Here is a 23,173-nt window from a genome sequence, read left to right on the forward strand (position 1 = left end):
GGTGGCATGTATGTGTTTGTGTGCCTCGAAACCATGCCGAGATAATAGTTCGTTCGCGCTCTCTATGATCGAGCGGAGGTGCGCGGGGATGTGACCCCAAAGGAGAATCTCGGGACCCTCTTGACATAGAGACCCATTGAAGGTAATTCACGTTTGCGTATGCTAGTGCCTGCAGCTCCTTCATCCCGTACTCTTCGTGTAAACAAAAGAAAGCGTGCGATCGACGAGAAGGACGGTGTACATGAGTTCGCGTTTTACACCGACCGACCCGCCAATGCGGACCGTAAACCTTTTTAGTGCCTCTTACAATATAACTCCGTATGAAAAAAAAAAACTCATTCCCACATGGCAAATGGCCATTCGGGTAAGTAGGCACAATTTCCGGGTCGAGGGGTAAATAATTGTCATATAACGGATCGGCGTATTCTAACGGGTAAGTGAAAACATCGATCGGATCTATCGGTTCATACTTATGTATCGCTTCAATTAATGAATGCATGTCACGTTAGAATTGGTAAAGCTGCGTGGCGAGGATCATTCCGTATCAAATCTTTATTACCGATAATTATCCGCATACATAGGCGGCTTGTCTTATCCCCATGAGAAGAATTTCTAACTCGCGGGTTGCCGAATTTACCGTATATGTATTCAACAAGGTACACGAAGAATCTGTAGTTGAAAATTGTGACGGATTTCACTTGAAAGTTGGGTCATTGTATGCGCATATATGTGGATTAGCAGGGAGCACGAGGGTACGTTAACAAACCCATTACCACAGTAGTTAATATCCTCTGTTTAAAATTAGCCACGGGAGCGAGTAAGCGATGATTGAGGTGAATCATTCCAGCCGTTTCCCACGGGACCATCGTTATAAAACTCATCTAGCGTCAACGCTGTGCAATGTATACAGTAATTCCAGGCCAGGTCAGGAACATATTCGCGTAGGGTCACATGTGCCATTATTCCGCGCCTTCGGCGGAAAAGAGGCCGGTTTCTTAGGACAACGGAATATTTTGACACCCGTCGCCATTCAACGACACAGATCTGCGGACGTAGATGCGCCTTCTAATGCATTCTGCTGCACCAGCGCTGCAGGCACTGCAATACTACTGATGATACTTTGACCAAGGATCTGAACAATGCCCGCCTCCAAATAGACAACACTTTCCCAGTCGAACATTTAGCTCGCACTACCTTTCAAGGATATGTTATGACCTGGCTTGGCTGAGGATCGACTTGGTTCATTGGACAATATCATATCTGCATGCTGTACACCGAAGACTGCTAAACTCGGGGGAAGCACTGCCTACCACTCGAGTTTGAAATCTTTAACCTAGAAAAATTGAGATCTAATGTGCCGTGCCCGATTATCGTGTACATCGTGCTCATCGTGTCGCATGAGCTGCTCTCATTGTAAAACCGATATGCTCTAGTTTGATTGATTATAAATCATTCGTATATGTGTGACTTGAAAACCATTTCGAAAAGCTTCTTTCCTCAACTCCATATTGTGGTAGATGATGCTATTCTACGCTTGGCAAATACAAATATGTGTGCCGAAGTCCGAGTGGTCAAAACAGAAAACGCTTCCGTGTGACTTGAGTGTCGTTGACCAGATGACATCCAATCGAGGCTACAGCACCATCTGTAATGCTCTCAAACGAAACCAGTATTCCAGTCACAAAACGAACGCACTCGTACTTGTACGACGCGGAAAAATCTTCATTCCCACTCTTCGTTTACGAACCAACATACCTATTTGTGAAACCCGGAACTATGTCAAGTAGCTCTTAGGTTCGTATATCTAATAATGTACATAGATATATTAATAAGTAGTCGAAAATTTGAAAGAGACAAAGTCTCTGCCGTACTTGACTAGCGGGTATTTGGATGAACCTTTCACTCATAAAATGTGATATAGGAACCTTATAATTCAGTAAGGTAAGAATTGTGATCATGATCCAGTATCTTATCGTAATGTCACGCGAAACAGGTCTGGTTTTCGCGCGTTCTTGCAGTTTGCTGAAGTAACATACGGTCCTGACTGTCTGCTTACTATGTATCAATTATGCAATCACAGATATTATATTGGCACATGAAATGAGAATAACTTGATTGAACGTTATAGTAGATTGAGCCTTTGCTAGATATTGTTAGTTCGTATGGTAAACATAAAAAAACGAGCTTAAAGTTACTTCAACTCATTTTAGAAAATGTGAACTGTACAGAAAATTATTTTCTAATAACGTAGGGAACGGAAAAAGTTTTCTTAAAAATATTCCGCTACGGTTAAAATTGTCAAAAAGCTTCTGTGTGTAGCTTCTTTTCGTCTAATATTTCAGTCCAATGAATTACGCAAAAGATATGATACACTGCTGAATGAAACGGAAACTAGTTTGCGCTACAAGTGAAAAGCATAATTCATGTTTATGATCTTAAGTCGTGAGTCCCACTAGTGCTGCAATTATGGAAAAGATGACCGAAAAAGAACAAAGGTATATTTGATGACTCATCGAAAGTAAAGGAAGTAGTCCAAACGAACCACGAAGTCAGTCGCTATTACATATATACCTTAAGCTAGAATTCAGCCTTCTATTCCTGCAAAGTTCAATGCCGTATACTTATAGGTATATAGTTATATACCGTAATAAAGCAACATCTTTTCAGTGCATGGCAGAGTTCAACTGGTAGAAGCGGGCTGGCGTTAGGATGGGATGTGGAGGCGGCCCAGTGGCACACAAAAAGAGAAGGTGAAGTTGGCAGATGCTTCAGATCTCGAGATAATTAACACTTTTGACCCTCTTCTCCACTTTGATCTTACTATATGAAGTCGCGCACAATAAATACCGCGAGCATTCGTTCAACAGTATAATTTCATTAGTAAAATATAAAATCATTGCAATATAATGTATATTAGGGTGGTCCTCCAAAACATTATTTTTTAATTTTGACCCCCAAATCGGCTCCACGTAGTTCGAAAACGATTCCCTAATTTTTTCAGATTTTTATCCCAATTCTAACCCGTGCCCCAAACAGGGTGGATTTCCCCATTCAATCCTTTCAGCGGCACATCAAATCCACACCATTCATTTGTATGAAAACTGGTGTAGGGGGGTTTTTTGGGTCGCTGATTACGAACCTGAATTAAAAATTTGAAAATTCGAAGTGCCAGATCCAATATGGTGGACCAAAACCCCAAAAAGTCACTCGATATTGCCATATTGGATCGACCATTTTGAATTTTGTGATTTTGAGTTCGAATTCGTAATCAGCGACCTCGAAGACTCCCAAGTACCAAGTTTTATCAAAATCAAAATAACTTTTTGGATTTCGCTCCATCATATTAGATTCGCTATTTCGAATTTTCAAATTTTAAGTTTAGATTCGTAATCAGTAATCCAAGAAACGCTCCTATACCAAATTTCATCTAAATCCGTTCGGAAGATTTGACGTGTCCATGAAAGGGAAGAATGAAATCCACCCTGTGTGGGGCACGGGTTAGTGTTGACATGAAAATCTGAAAAATTGGGGAATTATTTTTGAATTATCTGGAGCCGATTTGAGGGGCGATTCGCTTGAAATTCAAAAATGACCTTTATAAATACAACCTTAAATTGCATATGTATATTCCGTATGTGCCTTGTGGTTAAATATGAAACACAAATAATAGACATTTTTTTTATCATTACATAGCATCAATATAGGTATTCCTGGGGATATTTACATTAAAGCATACATCGACTATAGGCATATTATAAATATATCGAAAATACGTATTTACCTGCATCGACAGTATGTTACTGTTCCTCAAGAGAAACTAGGATAGTGCTTTTCGATACAGCATGATATTTTGATCTATTTTCCTATTTGGACATTCCAGTACTAAGCTTTTTAAAAATCACTTAACGAGAAGAAAAGTATTTGTTCCAGCTGAAGAACGACGCTTGCTAATTTTGACATATTTTTACCTTTCGCGTCTATGACCAACCAAAAAATAGGGTCTTATCGAAGTATCGGTCAGTGACTGTAGATATGTATTTAAAATATTCACGGTATACTCGGTTACCATTTAAGATGAAAACGTCCCATTTTTGGGCTGATCCGACTTCGTGTTATTTATTTGGCACTATCATTTGGTTCGAGCGTAATGTCAGACAGTCTTCTTGATTGACCTAGTGTAAATTCTACGGTGAACTGGCTTACTCAAGGTGTCAGAATTTTGACGAGGCTCATTAAAATCAATGATAGACAAAAATCAAATATCCGCATATTTCTAAAAATATAACAATCGGTAGATTGTTATTTGAACAACCCTTGTGAGCCTTTGTGGATTCACTGAAATCCAGAATAGTTCGAATAATTTGAAAATTAACATTAAATTACTATGCAAATCCGTTCGGTTTAAGGTTCGACAAAGCTATTGGATTTTAAATAGTTCACCTGAATTTACACTCACGCATACACGTGAGATAAGTTGAATGAATTCTTTCGTTGAAGAATTTTTTACAACGATGCACTTCTCACAAAGAAAAACAATGAAGAAGAAAATATAAAAAAAGCTCATTATACCGTTGTCGAGGTTACGCGCCTGCTGTCGGTAGTAGTGAGTCATCAATGAGTCTTGGTTACCACGCATAATTAATGATCTTGCATGAACGATTAGAAAAATCAGTAATTTTCTCAAGAAATTATAAATCGGAACCGAAGTCATATCATCTTCAGTGTATTTGAAATAGATTGTGCGATTGATTCACCTGATACGAATATGGTGTGCGATCTAGCCCATCAAATTAAGTTCACCAATCAATTTTCAATTCAATTTGTAACTACATTTTTTCATTTGATTGCGTAAAACACTGTGAGCAATCTAGAGACGTGAAAAAAAATTCCACAGAAAACCTATAGAAAACTCATTCGCATAACATTCAATTAAATAATATGCATTCAAATTGAACAAATAAAGTATTCATGTTACCAGAATTTGAAAAATTCTTTTCATTAGTGTGAGTCTGCAAATTTAAAATCGTGTTACACGTTCCGTCATCGCCGTGCAAACGGTTTCTCGGTGCATGAATAAAAAAACGAGAAAATGAGCGGCCGTGTGCAGTAACGCTGCGCTTTACCAGATGGTGTGTTATTTACCCGCGGAAAAATCGAGTGCAGAACCTTACTTGTGCAACGCTGCGCATCGATAGAGCAATATACCCTAGTTTATAAAAATCAAGAACATGCACTTATTCATGTATACATGTATACAATAATCTGGTTACATAACTGTCGTATGTGCGTTTGCTCTCCTTAAAATAGCCATAAAAAATGCATAGCAACCACAGCGTATCAGTGCAACGGTTCTTTGTCGTAGACTTGAACAATCTGTCTTAGGGATACGCACACAGCAATCCAGCTTCTGAAATTTATTTGCGATTAGTTTCTATCCCCAATTCGTACGGCTAACTGTGCGTATCCAAACAATCCTTACGCAGCCAGCATTTGATAAATTCCAAAAGGTAATAAGAGTTTTGTAAAGCAAATACTTACCGACTAATTAATAGACAGTTGTCATACGCATCTAACGTCTACATGCCATGTTCACGCTCTGTATGCTCCACGCTACTCTATATATATGTTTAATTATTTTCTCAGCTATAAAACAGGTTAACTTTTTATTGACTGGTCAGTCAGTCAGCGGGTCTCGCAACTTAGAAGACAAAGATTTCTTTAATTCTTTAATTTTAAAATGGATAGAGGAGTGTTCGTTATTCTGCTACTCGTTTGGGCCAAAGTGGAAGCCTCGAACACGACGTCAGGATCCAGTTGGACCGTAGTATTGAGAGTGTTTGAAAATTGTATCGACAAAAATGATTCACTCGGCTGCTTGCAGCAGAAGGTACTGAACTTTGCAAGCCGCATCACACAGGCAAAGAGCCTGGAGATTCTCGAAGGATTTAAATTTGTACGAGACGAAAACTTCGCCAGAAGCACCAATCATGCAGAATCAACTGATCCGGAGAGCACAGCCTGGAGTGATCAAATCTGGAACAAGATTTGGACGTTCTTTACTACCCACAGTGTCGAAGTGAACATACCAAAACTCTATGAGTTCAATCTACATGAAGGTAAGTTTACGATTTAAATCACTACAGCCATTGGGAACAATAAAAGGACTTGCAATGAATAAGGTTTGCCAATTTCTTTTAGCCCGCGGGAAAAAGGATAAAGGCTACGGCGGAATGCTGATGATTGCTGCAGCTGCTAAGGGTGCCATGATTTGGATGGGGATGCAGGCGATCGCGGCGCTCGCTGGCAAAGCCTTGATAGTTGCTAAGGTAGCTCTAACCATTGCTTCGGTTATAGCGCTGAAGAAGCTGCTTGGTAAGCATGAACCATAGTTGCAGAAATTTCTATCCCTTGCATCTGATTTCATTCTTCCCGGGAAAGAATGAATATATCTAATTTGATCTAATGAGATCGAGTTACACCTGAGCCGTTACACATAATCAGATCTAAATTTGATCTTTATCTAACCTGATCCAACTAGGTATAATCTAACTTATTTGACCGAACTGCAATTTATTTCATCTTAAAATGTATTAAATATTACATCTGACAAGATTTAATTATACTTCAGTCACAGCCTTTGGACGGGTTCTTGGGTAACTTGAAATTTTCAAGATCGTTTCGAAAACATTTGGCTCGACTCCTGGTACACTTCAGCAAGCGACAAACCCAATGTTCTTAGCTGCAAATGAATTTTCGATATGACGACACTTTCCCTAACATAGAATGTGACCAAATCAAATAGACACAGACAGATAGTGTGATTATAGCCAAGCAGATAAAATCATATGTCTATACATATGATTATGTGTACAGGTAGACATACTTAAAAAAAACAAGATATATTATCTAACTTAGCAATATATGAGATTGTGTCTGGTTAGGTCTGATTTAAAATGATGAAATCTAGTTACACGTAATATTAGATCGGCCCAGGTATGATTGTATCTAGTGAGACAAATACCAGGACCAATTATATCTCCTATTCCATAATATTATGTGTACTTGGATCTGACAATATTCCTTACCTGATATAACCATGTATAAAATATTTGATATAACATTATTGGGTATAATCACATCTAATCACGTCCAATCGGAACTAAGATTTGTTATGACAAGACCTATTTAAACAGATCTGAATTTTTCCGGATTCTATGAGGCACGTATTATTCTTCGCACCTTGGGCCATCCCTTTATCCGTTTTCCTTAATTTGTCGATTTCGAGGGTCAAGACAAAATGTAATTAACGAAACTTTAACCTCTTCAGAAGGAAGTGGTGGAAAGACTTCGTACGAGATAATCAAGCACCCTCAACACACCTACGTGCAGACGCACAGCTCAAGCCACGAATACGGAGGTGGAAGTCACGGCGGCGGAGGCGGCGGCGGAGGCGGAGGATACGAAGGTCATTACCGCAAGCGAAGCATCGCCAGAACCAGGCTGAACAGAAACCCGGAACCGGAACCGTCTGGTGAAATAACTGGGCCATCAGATGCCAGGAGATTTGAATTGTCAAACAAGCATCCCAATGTCGGCCTTTCGAGTGTTTCAAGCAGCCCGAGTAGTGGCGCCCTGAATTATGTTGGTGAAAAATATATTTTGTACAAGCACACGGCTGATCAGGGTCAAAGCGGGAATTCTGAACCCGATCGTTTTGGTTTCGGGACAAAAAACACGAATGATATTACGGAATTGGAGAAAAAAACGTTCGATAACAACGATAGAGAGTTTTCCCCGTCACAACTGAGGAGATCGTTGTTTACGAAATTCGTTTGAGCCACCAGTTTGTTGCTGATATTAACTCATATTTATATTTATATCGATATAGGTACAATCATTGTTGAGAGAAAAAGGCTTTTGAAGAAAAATTTTACATGGATATGTAGAAGATTAATCTATTGTTTTGTCATATATAAGATAGGAGAGCTGAGGATGATCACACTGATCATGTGTACACATATTCTGTAAGAAGAAAGTCACAATTACATAATTCGATCACACTTTTCATTACATATGATTGCCACACGCTGGTTAGTTACTTGATATCACACTTCGACATGATATTAAATTCATATTCGAATATACCTACTTTTGAGATCAATAATTTTATCCCTTTTTCAATTCAGATGTATTATCCCATAAACAAGAAATGCAACCCCTTAAAACTCCTTTAAATAAAAGAGCTACATTGCTGAAACCTTGCCGTAATGTATCGATAACGCGAAATCAATCGTCGATTAGTCCGCAGTTACATTGCTGCCAAAATTTTAAATTTTGCACGAATGCAAATCGAAAATTAATCAGTAGTCTGATGGTTTGCGTTTGACGCGACCATGTGACCTGTTCATAAAGTATCGGCTCGAATGAAGTTATTGAGTCCATTTTACAGTGTATCAAACAAGAAAACATTCAAAGGCAGCTTCCTCACACCAATTGTGAGGATATATTTTCATTCAATTTATGCAAGAACGTTCGCTTCCAACTATTCACTTCGTAAAGGATAAATATTGAAATAAACTCACTGACGTAAGGTTTCGGTAAAGTATTGAACTTGTTTTATGAAAAAAAAAAACGTAGATAAGTCCCTTTTCGTAACATTACTTTATTGTAAGCTGAAAGATTGGATTTTGCTCGCAAATCCGTTTCTCCCATTCGATACTTCAACTTGAATATGTGTACTAATTCACTGTATATTCTTACCGATTAGGTAACCTCTGAATTTTGAGAAGTAACAGCGAGAATGACAAAAAAGAAAATATTCCCCTTCATTAGTAGAGATAGCAAAATACGAGAACGCTCCGGAGCTTTCTACAAAGCAGCACCCTGAAATTTCTGGCAGTCCAGTGTGCGGCGCACTCATAGAAACTCGTTTCACCTTTCGATCGTAACTATTTTTACTATTGTTTTTTTAAGAAACCATATCATATTTATTCGCGAGTGAAAATTCATGAATTTTTTCGATGAAGAACATACTAAACCGTCATCGGTAAGTATGAAAGTTATTATTCACCTGTTCATTCACATCATCGTCGTATTTTATTGCTGTAGCAAAGTCGAAGATGTGCAAATTTTTTTAACCGTGTTCAATATGTATATCAATTATATGTATTTAAACAGAAGTCGAGTCGTCTCACGCAATCATAAATATTTTCGTGAGGATGAAGTCAGGTGCAATCGCTGAGCAAATTCTCAACTTGACTTCGGCAAAACAATGTTTTCATTCAAACTCATATACAGTAAGGTTTTTATTGATGTTTAGGTAATTGAGGTTCTAGAACACCTGCTAATTGTTGAGCTTTGATAAACAGTATAAGAACACGACTAAAGTCTCTGAATGCGAAGTAAAAACGATGCGATTTTTCGTAAAAGCTAAACATCTATTGGTACATTAGCCAACTTGACAATATTAGTCGTACCTGCGAATGAAATAATTCACCAAAATTTAACTGTCTCGAAATATTCGCACAGAAAGCAAAATCAATTCGTTACGACAATTACTGATAAGAGGTAATTATTTGTTATCCAGTTGAATTTTCACTGCGTATCGTATATTTGTAATGTGCTCAAAATATAATTGCATTTGTGCTCCAGGTTGAATTACGTACGTCATTAATACAAATTCTTAACCATAGGCTTATGCCGCACTCCCTGCAGCAGGTTGGGTGAACAAAAAATTAACACAAATGAGTTCCTTGTCCCGTTAGCTCCATAAGACGTTCAAGACCTTTCAGCTAATATCTGAAACATACAAATTATATATAATTCGGACCTTGAAGCTTCTTTGAGCTTCACGGACATACCTCGAAATTGGTATCAGAATGTGGAATGAACTTGCGCTTTAGAAACTGGGAATCGCGCCGAATTATGGAAGTGTTTTTCCAAGAAGGAATGAGTAGTTGACAAAGAGTATTTTTTAAGTATTCACGGCCAATAATAAATGAGTGTACACTCGTATCCGGTAAAACTTCCTAAATAACGAAAAAATTTCCCACCTTATCCAATTATTTCACTTTTTACGTCAATTTTCGTTACGACCAATTTCTTAACCTAATCACGTACGTTGTTTTGTTAGTTTATGTCTACGATTTCTTAACGCAATCAACTTTTGAACAAGTAAACAAGGAACTAATTTCCGCGATAAAAAAATTGTGGTCAATTACTGACTCAATGGTGTGAAACCACTGTGTTACTGACCACTTTTTTGCACACTGGTCGACTACCAGTAAGTCAGGCTTCGAATAAATATTGGTCCCAGTTTTGAAAGAGTCTCAGGATTCGTTTTATTTAACATCGAAATTTTTGAAATTTTCTTCAGACGTGGAAAAACTTCTTCATCTGCTTTAACGAAATAAAAGCGAATGGCGTTTTGCAAAACAATCTGAGAGACGTTTTAAATGGATCAAAGACGCAAAAGTCAGGTCGTTAGACAGTAATGAAGTAGGCATGGAATGCACTAATATTTACTACGTGTAACGCACAAGTGGTGACAGTGCTATTTAATTATAAAAACCCACGCTTGGAGAAATTAATATAATATTCAAGTACCATACATCACATTTTGGGTGAAATTTCACAGAGTTTATTGTTCAATAGCTGCCAGTAACCATTACATTTTTATATAATACATAAGTTTTCAGTGTATTGGAATGTATTAAAAAGTACTATGCACCAATTTTATTACAAATTACTGCACAGTGCTTTCCAGAATACGAGATCATCCAAGAAAGTAGTACGTTTTGTAGTGTCGCGCAATTTAGTTAAAGCTATAAAAAACCCTGGCCATATCAAATAAACCACTTTCATCACTGACGCTGATTATACCCAACGAACTGTTCAGCGAAATGGGATAAATGATGTGATTTAAGGCCATTATGTTTACATGTATTAAAACACTTTATGAAACAAAGACCGCACGTGACTTGATAAAACAGAGGACATGAGAATCCACTTGATTCAGAATAGTGTAATCTAGGATTTCAAACGAATGATTTTCAGGTGACTCAAACAGACTTGAACATACAAAACTTGACATCTGCACCCATAGAAATAAATTACTAAAATAATAAATATTAAATTAGGCGTAACAGTTTACCGCTTATAATCTACGTATATCACTTAGCAATAGAACGTTTCGTATTTCATCGAAACTATAGCCTTGCTTTCCACTAACATTATGCATTATTCCTGCTGTACGTTCGTCAAAAATGTAACCGAAGATGTATCGTCGTACATACTACACGGATTTAGAGTTACTTCAACTCTGAGACCTTTGGCCACTGTAGGCCAAATCATGTCCGCCGCTTACCGCACCCGTGTACACTGGATACACAGCGCTGTTTCCGGTCAGATTGGGTCCTCCAAAGGATCGTTGCCAGCCCCCGCCATAGGATCCACCACCTCCACCCCCACCTCCATGGTGTTCCGTAGCTGTTGCGTAGATAACTTCGTGTCCGCCGCCTCCGCCGCTGGCCAACTTTTTCAGGCCAATTATGGCGCTGATTACGAGGGCGATTTTCGCCGTCAAAAGTGCGGTTCCCGCAAGAAATGCGATCTTGCCCATTGCCAGCTGCGCCATCATACCTGAAACGGACGGATCGTTACGTTTGAACGGAAATTTAGAAAGATGCTCAGTGCACGCATCCGGGTAAACATCGTATCGATTTTCGGTTAAATGATTTTTATTCCACTCGAGATCTTACCAGCCATTGCCAGTCCACCCATCATGAGCATACCACCATATTTGTCCTTCTTCTTACGACCTGAAACGAAAAAGGGTGCAACGAATTCGTCATTGGACTTGATCGAACGGGCGTATTCTTGTTATTATGATGTTAGTGGAAGAAGAGAATTTTGCTTCACCTTCAATTATGTTTCCGGGAATAGTGAACTGAATGCTTCGCGAGGAAAGGTACTCGTAAAATTTCCTCTCAAGCTGATCGTCCAGCGTGTCGTTCTCCAAGCTTCGCGAGTTATCCGATATCACGACGAACTTTGGATCCCTCTTTATCGAGATCAAATCATTCAAAGTGTAAACTGAGTCTTCCTTCACCGCAGAATCGAGAATATTAAGTGCCTTCCGTTTGAGACAGTCGAAGGTATTCTTTTCTTCGGCACATTTGCCAAACAGCTGAGTGTATTCGTTTTGAGCGGCAAGCGAGAGATTCGAAAAACTCGCAAGCATGATAATCAGTGTGAAAACAACGGCGTGCCTCTGCATCATTGCTATTTGGCCGAAATAAATTGACACAAAAATGTATAAGTTTCAGAACCGAGTCACATATAAGACTGAAATGTCAGTGTTGTTAGTTCGGATCGAATACGGACTGCGAAGACACTGTAATAATTCACACGAGTAAATCACTGCGATGAGATTTTTGTCCGTTGTGTTGATGTTTATGACGGCTCTGCAACGTGACTGACATGCTGGGTCTATCGAAAGAATCTTATATACCCATTCGTTGTATTACATGCTCACATCTGATACACATGTCTTTAACGCTCTAGCAAAAATCTTCTGAACCAAAACATAGCAGTACAGTCCTTTGGAAAAATATTCTCGTGACCCGGTTGCCAAACGAGCCTTAAAAAGCCGTTGCACAGAAGGTGCAGAAGTTAATTAAAATGAAAGGGTAACTCGTGCGGCGAACAAGTAGATCGAAAATTTTCAAGGAGACTGTAACGGAAGCACTCATGGAGTTGTTACATTTTCGCGGCAACAATTGCGGAAGGACAGCTCCTTTCAGAATACAGTTAACTAGATGGCGTGTACATGTGACCTCGTCCGAAAAATAGTACGTGAAAGACGCTTATACTGTAAAGCACATACAGCACGCTGCAGTGGGCTGAAAGAAGAGCTCAGCAGAAAATTCGGGTAGATGGTCAACTAATCCTATAATAATTGATAATTGAAATGTACGCTAACAGAATCTTTTCTCATTTTAGTAAATCCGCATACGCTGCATTAACTTGGAGACTACAGTGAATCGTTATACATAAAAATATATCTCAAGTGAATGGTTGATGTAAATTTGCCAATGTTCGCAAGTTCACACTATATCTGATAATTGCCAGCATTACAAGTCTAACACTACAATACGATTGTTTGCTGGAAACAGTTAAAACAATGGTATACGGTCCGTGAGAACTACATGACATGCAGTCGGTACATGAACACGCATGCTAGTGAGAAATAAGCAATAACATAAGTAAAGTAACTATATCCACTAAATGTTCTGTAAATTATTGTTCATTTAATCAACTGACTGTTTTATTGTTTCAACTACATTGCTCCAAAAAATTAATGAGCCACCCACTTTTACTTGAAAACATGGATCATTCCAAAATTGCTTATCATATCAAAAATAGACTTAATATATATAATATATTAAATCAAATTTTGAAGTTTATATTATCCGCTGTGAGGTGTTTTTTTCAGATCTGGTCAACATTATTGAACATAAATTTTATGAATCTTAGTTTAAACGACTTATTAGGTATGTCAAATTTGTAAAGTGAGCTCCTACTTTGAAGTACTGCACAAGGAAGAATAATAATTAATTTCCTTCGTTGCTGGAATAGCTAATTTGGAGTCTCAAGTATTTTTTCGGAGGACTTTAATTTATTTTTCACTCACTCTTCAATGACCAAAAGTTATCTAAGAACTTTGATTAAAGTAAACATGCTAAGAAACATCCGAGATGGATTTTGTAAATAAGTCTTGAACCGCGAGTCTTTCTGACGCAGACGACAAATGAGCATAGCTTTAGAAAAAATTGATAATTCAGACTAAATATGCAAAAAGCATTTTGTGACTGATATTTCTGGACCTGAAACCCTTTGTCAAATAATATTTTACATTCTGTAGGAGCGAAGTTAGACAGCCTTGAAATGATACAATCTTTTGTGTAAAAATGTATCCGCTAATTTTTGTGAGCCGTGTATAAAATACTTCCAAGGTGTAAACATTCAGCGAAAATAGTGACAGACAAAACTGCATTCGCGGTAAATCGTGCGTTTCTCATTCGAAACTTTTATTCAAATATTAGTGAAATCGTTCTGTACAAAATTACAAAATAAGATGCCTTATAGAAATACTTATTATTAATTATTAGTTACTATTGATCTCTACCCCATGCAAAGTTTCTACTCTCATCCAAATTTTGGGATGCTCTGTCCCTCTTGTATACGTTAAGTGTCTCTCTGATTACGTGCTGAAACGGATTGTAATCGGGGATCGTGGTATACTCCTTATAATTGTAGTTTGGTACGTGGTTGTAATAATCCGATCCAAAACCGTATCCCCCACCGTGTTGCGGCCCTTGCTGTCCACTCCCATACAGGGAATTCCATCCGAAAATACCACTAAGGAAAATTGCAATTTTTGCCAGTACAAAAACTTTCTTGGCGACGAGCAGAAGGACCCCAAATAAAAGTGGTATTAAAGACACAAGGTTGAACTTGAATCCCAGAAGAAATGGCAGTATGAGATTCCTCACTATCGCTTGACCTGAAAAACAACATCGGTTTGAGTTGATGATGATGTACTTTAAAATGAAAAGCTTGTATAAAAAGGACGTCATTTTAAAAAAGCATATTTATCAAGTGCATATATTTAATTTATCCAGAGTATGAAAAAAAATGTATAATTGACTACAAGCCAATAAACTTTTGTTCTTGTACCTATTGCCAGTATATTTTCGCAGTACACTCCAAGATTTTACATAACAGTCGCGTGATACTTTTAGGATAGCCTTTGCAAACGTCACCTCAACTATGCGAGATTTTTTCATCATTTAATCTAGAATGGTTATAATAAACAGAATTCCGTGAGAAGAATCGTTTGATCATAAAGTTATCTACGAAGAAAAACGATCCTATTCGATATTTGACAATTGTCAATTTACTATTTTTCTATGAAATCTTCTTATCTCTAACAGCAGACTTCCTAAAATAAATTGAATCGAGATTAAACATCTGTCCATGTCTCTAATCGCTTCTCTGAATCCAGAAAGTTTCTGTTTGTATTCAGTTAAAAAAATTACGTTGATTTATGATGAACCAAATATTCAATATCAGTGACATTCATAGTCAATAACTTGACTACCATTAAGGGAAATGGCAACTCATTTAGAATTTTTGAAACGCGTAGGAAAAACTATTTAAAGACCTAGTAATACATTAAACTTTTCTTTATTTCGATAATAGTTATTACACTTTAAATAGCAACTTTTGGTGTATTCAATACGTAAAAACATACGATTTTTGTGAATCTTATGTTCAAGATTTTTACATTATTCTACTTTTGGACCAGTCACAACAATACTTAACGCTTCTGAACCTTTTTTATAGTATACCTTACGTTTATGCAAAAACAAAATGAATCTTTTCAAAACCTTTAACATCATTTATATCAAATTGAAGATTTAAATAGTAGTTCTCGCACATTCAAAGACATTTTTTAGAGTTTCTTTTGTCAAGAAATCGTAATTCACTTGCAAAAATGTTCACAGTCTACGGATTCCAGAATGATAATACATTGTCCTTCTTCAGACCATAAAAGTTTTCAAAAAAATCGATGGAAATATCACTAATAAGGTTTTTGTTCGTTTACATTGTTACGTGGACACGCTCGGATTTTATAAACTCAATGGAAGTTTCCACATTATAGCGCCGCCCGTGAAGCACTCGAAACTAAGTCGCAGTTTGAAAACTTTCATGGCTCTTTACCATAACTTGGCTGTTAACATAGAATAACGTCCGAAGTAATCGACCGTCGGTAAAACAGCTGTGCCGTGCTGTGTCTTAGTAGCAGATCTCTGAATGAAGTGGCGCGACGATTTAACGATTTCAGATCTTTGGCCCACCTCCGATGCTTCTACGCCCCGTAAAAATACCATAGCGACATGTACCTCACGTTCACGACCTCAGTACAAACAGAATTGAATAGGACCAAAGAAATGGAATTGAAAATCTAGTAGCCAATTTTGCACTTTGTTTGATGTAGAACTATTCCTGCTTTTCTACATGAAATTAAGTGAAATATACTTTGATTTCAACGACTGATGATGTTCAAGGTGACTTGGAGTTTATGGACCGTACCGATCAAAGTTAGGAATAAAAAACGGGTTTGAAAAATTACCAGCAATGTTATTTGTGCGTGTGATGGTTAAATCAAATGAAACCACATCCCTACTATATAATAGAAAGGAATCTAAGGAACATCGAACATCACAAGTTAAAATATGAACAATTTAATAAAAGGATTTGTAATTAGACCGTTTAAAATTATTAAGCTCTGGTGCTATTCATCCGATCGTAATAGTTTTTCATATTTTGAACACCGTGGATATTTTCAGAGGTCACCTGAAAATATTTAGTAAATAAATACGTCCAAAATGGATGAAAATAAATTTGCGTAGGTAAAACTATACTCTAAGGTGAAATTTCTTGAATTTTTTTCCAGAAAATCTGTGGGGTGAGGAAGAGAGACGGGGTTCCATGAGCAGAGATAACGCAAAAATATTGAAATCATACCAAAAACACTGAAGTTCGACCATTTTAAACATTTTATTTATGAAACCTTTCACTCAAATCATTAATATCTTGTAGCTCGTGTCATTTGAATTTGCTCGGACTAACTTTTATTCCATGATAGGGATATTGTTCTGTTCGTATTCATCGTCATTGGGACAAAGAACATTGCAGAAGATATTTTGAATCGATTTTTTTTTTTCTTCTAACTTTTTATCCGAAGAGTACGGCTCATTCATCTTAGATCACGCTATGCTCACCTGTGCCAAGTCTTCTTTCGGAATATGACTCAGTCCGTTCATCCAGAACAAACTCAAGAACACCCTGACCATTGATCATTGGTCCGACCTGCATAACCAGGCCTGGATACAAGGTTGCAAGATCCCATTTTAACCCCCGTTGTTCCATCAACCTCGCACCCGCCTTCAGTATATTCCCAAAGTCCTTGGGATCATAGTCTAAGTCCAGCAAGTCCCGGTTCTGACCAGCGACTCGTTCCAAGTAGAAGTTGTCGACTTTAATCTCATCCTGTTCGTTGATGGACTGAAGGGTGCTAAGAACCCCGCGATTAATGCATTCCATGGTGCCGATTTTGTCAGCCAGACAACTTCCCAAAGTTTCACCGAACGTCCCTGGCTCATCGACGACCAACTTGGACTCCGCTTTCGGCTCCATTATCACCGAAACACTTTTTGAAATTATTACACAAATACACAGCAGCGACAACTTCATGATAAAGTTAGGTGATGTTTGTCTGATTTCGAATCAATGATCTTTCGTGGAATTCTAATTATCATACAGGTTAAACAGATTGAACTGCTGCATAATTTTTCAACCGATCTTTACGATCGTTGCAGTTCAGAGTGAGCCTCAGCTCTACGCTCGGACCAAAATTTTTGTAGCCTAGTTTTCTCAGAGTCACAATAAGCACTGCTCATTCTTTGAGGAAAACGAACCCTATATATATACAAGGACAATGGATTTTCACAGACGACGGAACAATCGGTTTCACTCCAAGGCTTTGCCCCTGCGAACCAGGGAGTATAAGCGTGGCAGCGAAAGTACACCATTTCATTCCAAACGCCGGATGCGATCTAAGAGAGCAAAGTTCCGGTAAGGATCCTCGCTTCGATTGGCCTGCAGGAACACGGTTCGCCGATTTTCATCTTAATCACTTTCCGCCTCCGCTTATGAAGTACGAATGTATGTACTAGCCACAGACGATTATCGTTATCCTTTCTTCGACAAGCGATACAGTCAAAATAACTCTCTTGCGAGTCCACCTACTAAACGTACGATACACTATCTTTACAGATCGATACCACGTACGAGAGAGTAGCCAAGCATCACCTTGAATAACGGTTCTTATTTGAGTACAATGACTGCATTTTTTCACCGCATATTTACGCACTGACGATTAAATTACAGCATGGAGTATAAAAAAAAGTTACAAACGAAAAAGAGAGGAGAAAAAAAAACGTAAACGAAAGAGTTAAATAAAAAGCAATTAACCAAATTCGTGCCATTGGCTTACTTCGTAAGGCGCGCGAACCGTGCTAAAGGTTAATACCGACTTAATTTGTGGTGTGGTAGAAATTTCCACGGGCACCGTAAGTTTATTTACATCGCTTGCGGTACTGAGATGTCGGTTGATGCTTATGGGACGCGAAAACATAAAGCCGATTAAAAGGTAAGTGTCGATCGTTGCGTTATACTGCAATAATATATCGATATTTTGTCGCTGTTCGTTATTTTTCATATGTTTTTTTCGTTTTACTTCCTTTCATCAATCGTCTACCGAGCAATTATCCAACCTTTAATAAAATGGGCCATGACGGTAATCTCAAACTTCAGCTGCACATGTCCCGCTTGGCTCGTTCGACTTTCTCTATATTTGCGCAGACGGACAACGTTTCTTTAATTACCATAAAGAAAGTGCATATTTGTAACATTACGCCAGTAGAGGGTCACCATTTTTAACAGTAAACGGGGAAGAGGAACTAGAATGGTTGTACAGAGAATCAGGTATGATGATGAGAGATTTTTTTTATATATAAAATGAGTATTTATTCATAAATAATATAAATATGGCAAATGCATGGCACCAGGTGTAACCTGGCCAATGACATGTACACGATACAATAATTAATGATAATATAAATTATTAAATGTAATTAAAAGCAACCGGTAATGCTAACCAAAACCGTCTCAGAGTTGAGCTATTGCGGGCTAAGGAGAGGAGCTAACGATTGATTAGCCCGTGCCAGCTGATTCTTGAAATTGATTATGCTACGGGATTTAATTATCCGTTGCGTTCTATTTTGATTTGTAGCATCGTCCAGACTGGTCAAACTAGCTAAGTGCTTTTTTTCAGTAATGGGAAATACTCTAATGTCTAAGCTTCGTGTACCGTCAAGAGTTTGAAAGTCGCGTGTTTGTACGTCTTTAAAAATTTGCTGTTACGTATTTACTTTTTTGGTGTAGCTTCTCCAAATCACGTGCAGGTATAGCACATGTTATGCGTCGAATATGATTTTATCATATTTTTATGTACACAATGCACGCTTCGCGATGGAAGTATGATAATCGAGTCTACGTTGAGTACAAGTCGTCATGTTTAGAGGTATTTTTTTTTTTTTTTCATACGAAGTCTGACAGCAAATGCTGTCTACCCGTTTTAAGTATCCTCAGAATCAAGAAATTTCGTCACTTGCCTGTATATGAGTGTAATATATGCATGCAAGCGTGACTTTCGCGAGTTATAATCGCTATGAAAACTATACATAGAAATGCCTCGAAAAATATAATTGTTTTTTTTGTACTTAAACATGGATACCGTGATTGAGCATCCGCAGGTATGTGTCTTTGTGATTATTTTGTGGTCTCTAGGTATCGTCTGAGCGTCGTAAAAGTCTCAATTACCGTCATCGTAATTGTCTCGTCTTAAGTCGTACGGTGCGGTCGTCTTGAGTCGTCAAAATAGCGCATTAATAGTCCGATTTAGATAATTAAACGATGCCAAATATAATCATAATTTGATGCACCTACGTCGTTGAACGTGGATGTGACGATTCGCGATATGTAGTTATTTTTCGTCGGGCATTTCAGCTCTGTGATGATTTTTCGATTTATATTAGTGAAATCTTGATGAAGTTTATTTATCGTCGCTTTCTTTGAATTAGTTCTCGGGCTTGTAAGCACTGTAAGCCAGGTCGGAACCTGCGGACCTGCTGGACCAGCCGTGGTGGTCGTGGTGAGAGTCTTCGTACGAGTGGACTGGGTGAGCCACCACTTCGTAGCTGCTGGACTGTTTCTGCCCCAGGAGCTTCTTGAGGGCAATAATTCCGCTGAGAACCAGAGCGATCTTGCTGATGATCAAGGCCTTGAATGCCAACAAGGCAAGAGCGCCGAGAGCGATTGGGATCAAAGCAGCAGCCTTCAGTTTCAACAGCAGAAGGATTGGCAGCAGGGATTTGACGATTTTCTTTTTCTTACCACGAGCTGAAAAAAGTAGAAAAAAAAAAACTTAACAAATGGACGCACCTTAGGAAAGCCCGCTAAGGCATCGTTCATTAAACCCGCGCTTACAGCACAATCAAGCATGAGCCGTAATCTGGGAACGTGTTTGTTAACCGGCTGATGATCTCTAACGATTATTCGGCTCTATCTTGATCGTTGATTCGTGGGAAAATTTACTAAAAAATCGTGGCTTCGTTAATAGATTCGACTCGTTTAGTGCCAGTATGATTAATCGGAATCGATATTCAATCACTAACGACCATCGCGTATCGTGCCCCTGATGAGAAAGTCGCGAGACGAAGAAGTGTGTCGATCTCTCTGCAAACTGAGACCTGGATGCATCACATACAGATCTGAGCGAAATTAGCTTCAACTTTGAATAATTTGCTTCCTTAAATTCCCCGTGTACTACAATCACGATGAAAGGGGAACCTCGGAACGAACATAGGTCACGGGAAGTGATTACGGCTGAACGACAAAGGTGGAACTTACCCTCGTCGAATGAGCGAGAAACTTCTTCGGGAACTGAGAGTTCCACGGTATGGCTGGCGAGGAACTTCCCAGCACGTTCTAGTAGGGCTTCGTCGATGGCAGCTTCTTTCGCCTCGGCTTCCTGAGGAAGAGATGCTTCGATGTCGTTCAGAGATCGGCCGGAGTTTGCGCGGCTATAAAACAGATTCGTTCGTCGTTAACGCTGATGGTTAAGTCGCACGTGAACAAATACCAACACAGTCGTTCTATCAATAAAGGAAATATATATACTACGTAGCGTGATACATGATTGTTTGGTAAAATGGTATCGCAAAGATGAATGGATCACGTTTCAATAAAATTTGAACATTAATTCGCACTTTCGTGATTGTTATTTCACTTAGAACTTGATCAAATCGTGAAGGGTGAAACGTGAATATCCAAAGCATCTGTGATCGTTTCGGTACAACGTCAGTCGATAGTTGTTATTTAACAAAGAGTAGATCTTCTGATCGAAAAGTAATATTGGAAGTCGTAGTCGTAGTCGTAGTTGTAGTCATTGTCGTCGTACACTGTAATCCAAGTTTCACTTCACTTTCCGTTTGAGAGAAAAATAAAAAAGGTACTCATTTTCTTTAATTCACCACACGGAATACAGATCCGCGTTTTCACTGTCCATGTCGTGCGTGGGTCTATCAGTCGTTCGTGTCCTTACCTGTCGGCCTTAGCTTCGTCAGTCTGTACAATCCGAAGACCGTCACCGATGACGAGGTCGGCGGATCTAGCGGCACGATCGACGAATCGCAGGGCCTTGAGCTTCAGACAGACCGTCAGGTCTTGGTCGGCACAAGAAGAGTACACTTGAAGAGCATCACCGATAAGTGACCCGGTAGTTTCGGTAACAGCTTCCTGCTGAGATGCCGGGGCTGCGACGGCGATGGCCAAGAAGCCAGCCGAAAAGACAGTCAAGAGTTTGAACATCGCGAGTATTTGACAAAGTCGTTTATCGAATCGAATCGAATCTGATCGAGAGGATGCTCTTTTGCTCCTGACCTTCTCGTCACGGTGTTTGTATCAATACTGCTAAAAGGGGGCCGGCAGCTTGCTTTTATCCTCCTCGCTAAAGGGGTCTCGGTACGTTTTTGAAATTTTGATGGCCCCCACCTTTGGCACAGGCTATTGGTTCTTTACGAGGTTCGGCTCTTCCTCATTCCTACATTCATGTTTGCCAACAGCAAATGTGTGTGAGTCGGCTTCGCTGTGAACACCACGGGCGTGGATGTGTGTCGCCTGTCTTATTTATGTGAGCAGAACTCATTCTCGTGCGTGAGTATGCCGGGCCCGCCGCAGCGTCTCTTGTCGCCGATTCCCGAGCCGGGGGCCCCGTCTTCGGTTAGCAGTACCTCACGTATACGAACAACACAGTTTTCAAGGAAGCTCACGGTAGTCCATCTATCGCCTCGTATATACGATAGCTGACAAGGTCATAAATATTCAAAGGTAGGTTTCATTCGCAGATGGACCCAGCTGGCCAATAGCTAGAGTATCAACACCATGTATGTCACGTTCAATCTGAAAAGAATCGCTCAATCGCCACGTGGTCCACTCTTCATTCTCGTTGAAGCTCAAGCAAAATCAGTTGTTTTTTACCAACTTTCATTTCTTAAGCATAGCATACTGTTCTTTCCGTAACTAGATTTTTTTCATGGTCAAGAAATAATCAGTCACTTTCATTTACGAAACGACCAGTAGTCATAAGTGTCGCCGATAAATGGCCGCTATCTTCAAAAACTACTGTAGTACGAGAATCTACATCAAATCAATCTCGGAGAAATTTCCGGATAATCATCTGATAAAATAATAAAAAAACGTTAAAGAGAACTTTCTTTTCGTATAAAAAAGCTATTTCGACAACCGTGAAAGGAGGTACCCAATGTTTTGAGAAAATTCTTGTTGAATATTACCTTATCACTGTTCGTATAATGATATTATATGAAATTCAATTTTTTCTTTAAATAGTAAGGTAAAACGACGGTGTGCTCGAGGTCCGTAATCAACCGACATCTGAACTTTCAATGCAAAAATTTAATCTGAGGAAGTGTGTTGTGAATCATTCACACGGGCAAAAATAATTTTTGACCTTGAATAGTGAACGGTGAGGAATTCAGCTGCCGGCTCTGAATACATTGAAGTATAGGGAGTAGGCCGTACATCAGGACATGTATATTGGCGTGTATGCAGAGTTATTTTGTAATTTTTTATTTTTTTCTTTTTTTTTTCTTTTTGTAAAATTTTGCGGCTCTCGAATACTGAGACCTGATTATGAACAGGTAGAAGGGTTTGATCATCAAATTTCTCGTGCAAAGAATTTAGGTTCTTCCTAACGAGATGGTTTCCATTAACTTGAAATGGTAGCTAACTGCTGATGTCAAACACGTGGCGAGTACCACAAGCATTCGGCTTTTTCTTTCGTACACGAGACCTAGATCATATTTGTCACTTTGTGTGATGCTATCTTTAAGAATACGCGCAAAATAGAAATCTTATTGATTTTAACACATGAATTAAGGAAGAATTAATTTATTCCATAGGC

The 23,173-nt window shown here is 38.7% G+C and overlaps 4 protein-coding genes across 4 annotated transcripts; 1 reads left to right on the forward strand and 3 right to left on the reverse strand.

The window, feature by feature from the left end:
- Positions 1 to 5,737: 5,737 nt before the first annotated feature.
- Positions 5,738 to 7,836, forward strand: LOC138191413 (uncharacterized). Its single transcript, XM_069138167.1, has 3 exons — positions 5,738 to 6,116; positions 6,199 to 6,372; positions 7,328 to 7,836. Exons 1-3 carry the CDS (start codon positions 5,738 to 5,740, stop codon positions 7,834 to 7,836), a joined length of 1,062 nt encoding a protein of 353 aa, XP_068994268.1.
- A 2,791-nt stretch (positions 7,837 to 10,627) lies between these two features.
- Positions 10,628 to 12,458, reverse strand: LOC124222199 (uncharacterized). Its single transcript, XM_046632979.2, has 3 exons — positions 11,920 to 12,458; positions 11,760 to 11,819; positions 10,628 to 11,640 (listed from the first exon to the last, which is right to left on the reverse strand). The coding sequence occupies exons 1-3, from the start codon at positions 12,278 to 12,280 to the stop codon at positions 11,315 to 11,317; spliced, it is 747 nt and encodes a 248-aa protein (XP_046488935.1). The 5' UTR covers positions 12,281 to 12,458; the 3' UTR covers positions 10,628 to 11,314.
- Positions 12,459 to 13,431: 973 nt separating this feature from the next.
- Positions 13,432 to 17,506, reverse strand: LOC124224877 (uncharacterized). The gene is made up of 2 exons (XM_046637090.2): positions 16,851 to 17,506; positions 13,432 to 14,566 (listed from the first exon to the last, which is right to left on the reverse strand). Exons 1-2 carry the CDS (start codon positions 17,320 to 17,322, stop codon positions 14,175 to 14,177), a joined length of 864 nt encoding a protein of 287 aa, XP_046493046.1. The 5' UTR covers positions 17,323 to 17,506; the 3' UTR covers positions 13,432 to 14,174.
- A 1,680-nt stretch (positions 17,507 to 19,186) lies between these two features.
- LOC124224798 (uncharacterized) lies at positions 19,187 to 21,669 on the reverse strand. Its single transcript, XM_046637001.2, has 3 exons — positions 21,296 to 21,669; positions 20,602 to 20,774; positions 19,187 to 20,091 (listed from the first exon to the last, which is right to left on the reverse strand). Exons 1-3 carry the CDS (start codon positions 21,559 to 21,561, stop codon positions 19,769 to 19,771), a joined length of 762 nt encoding a protein of 253 aa, XP_046492957.2. The 5' UTR covers positions 21,562 to 21,669; the 3' UTR covers positions 19,187 to 19,768.
- Between the last annotated feature and the right edge of the window lie 1,504 nt (positions 21,670 to 23,173).

Source organism: Neodiprion pinetum, chromosome 1, assembly GCF_021155775.2.
Source record: "Neodiprion pinetum isolate iyNeoPine1 chromosome 1, iyNeoPine1.2, whole genome shotgun sequence".
In the NCBI taxonomy this organism is placed as follows: Eukaryota; Metazoa; Arthropoda; class Insecta; order Hymenoptera; family Diprionidae; genus Neodiprion; species Neodiprion pinetum.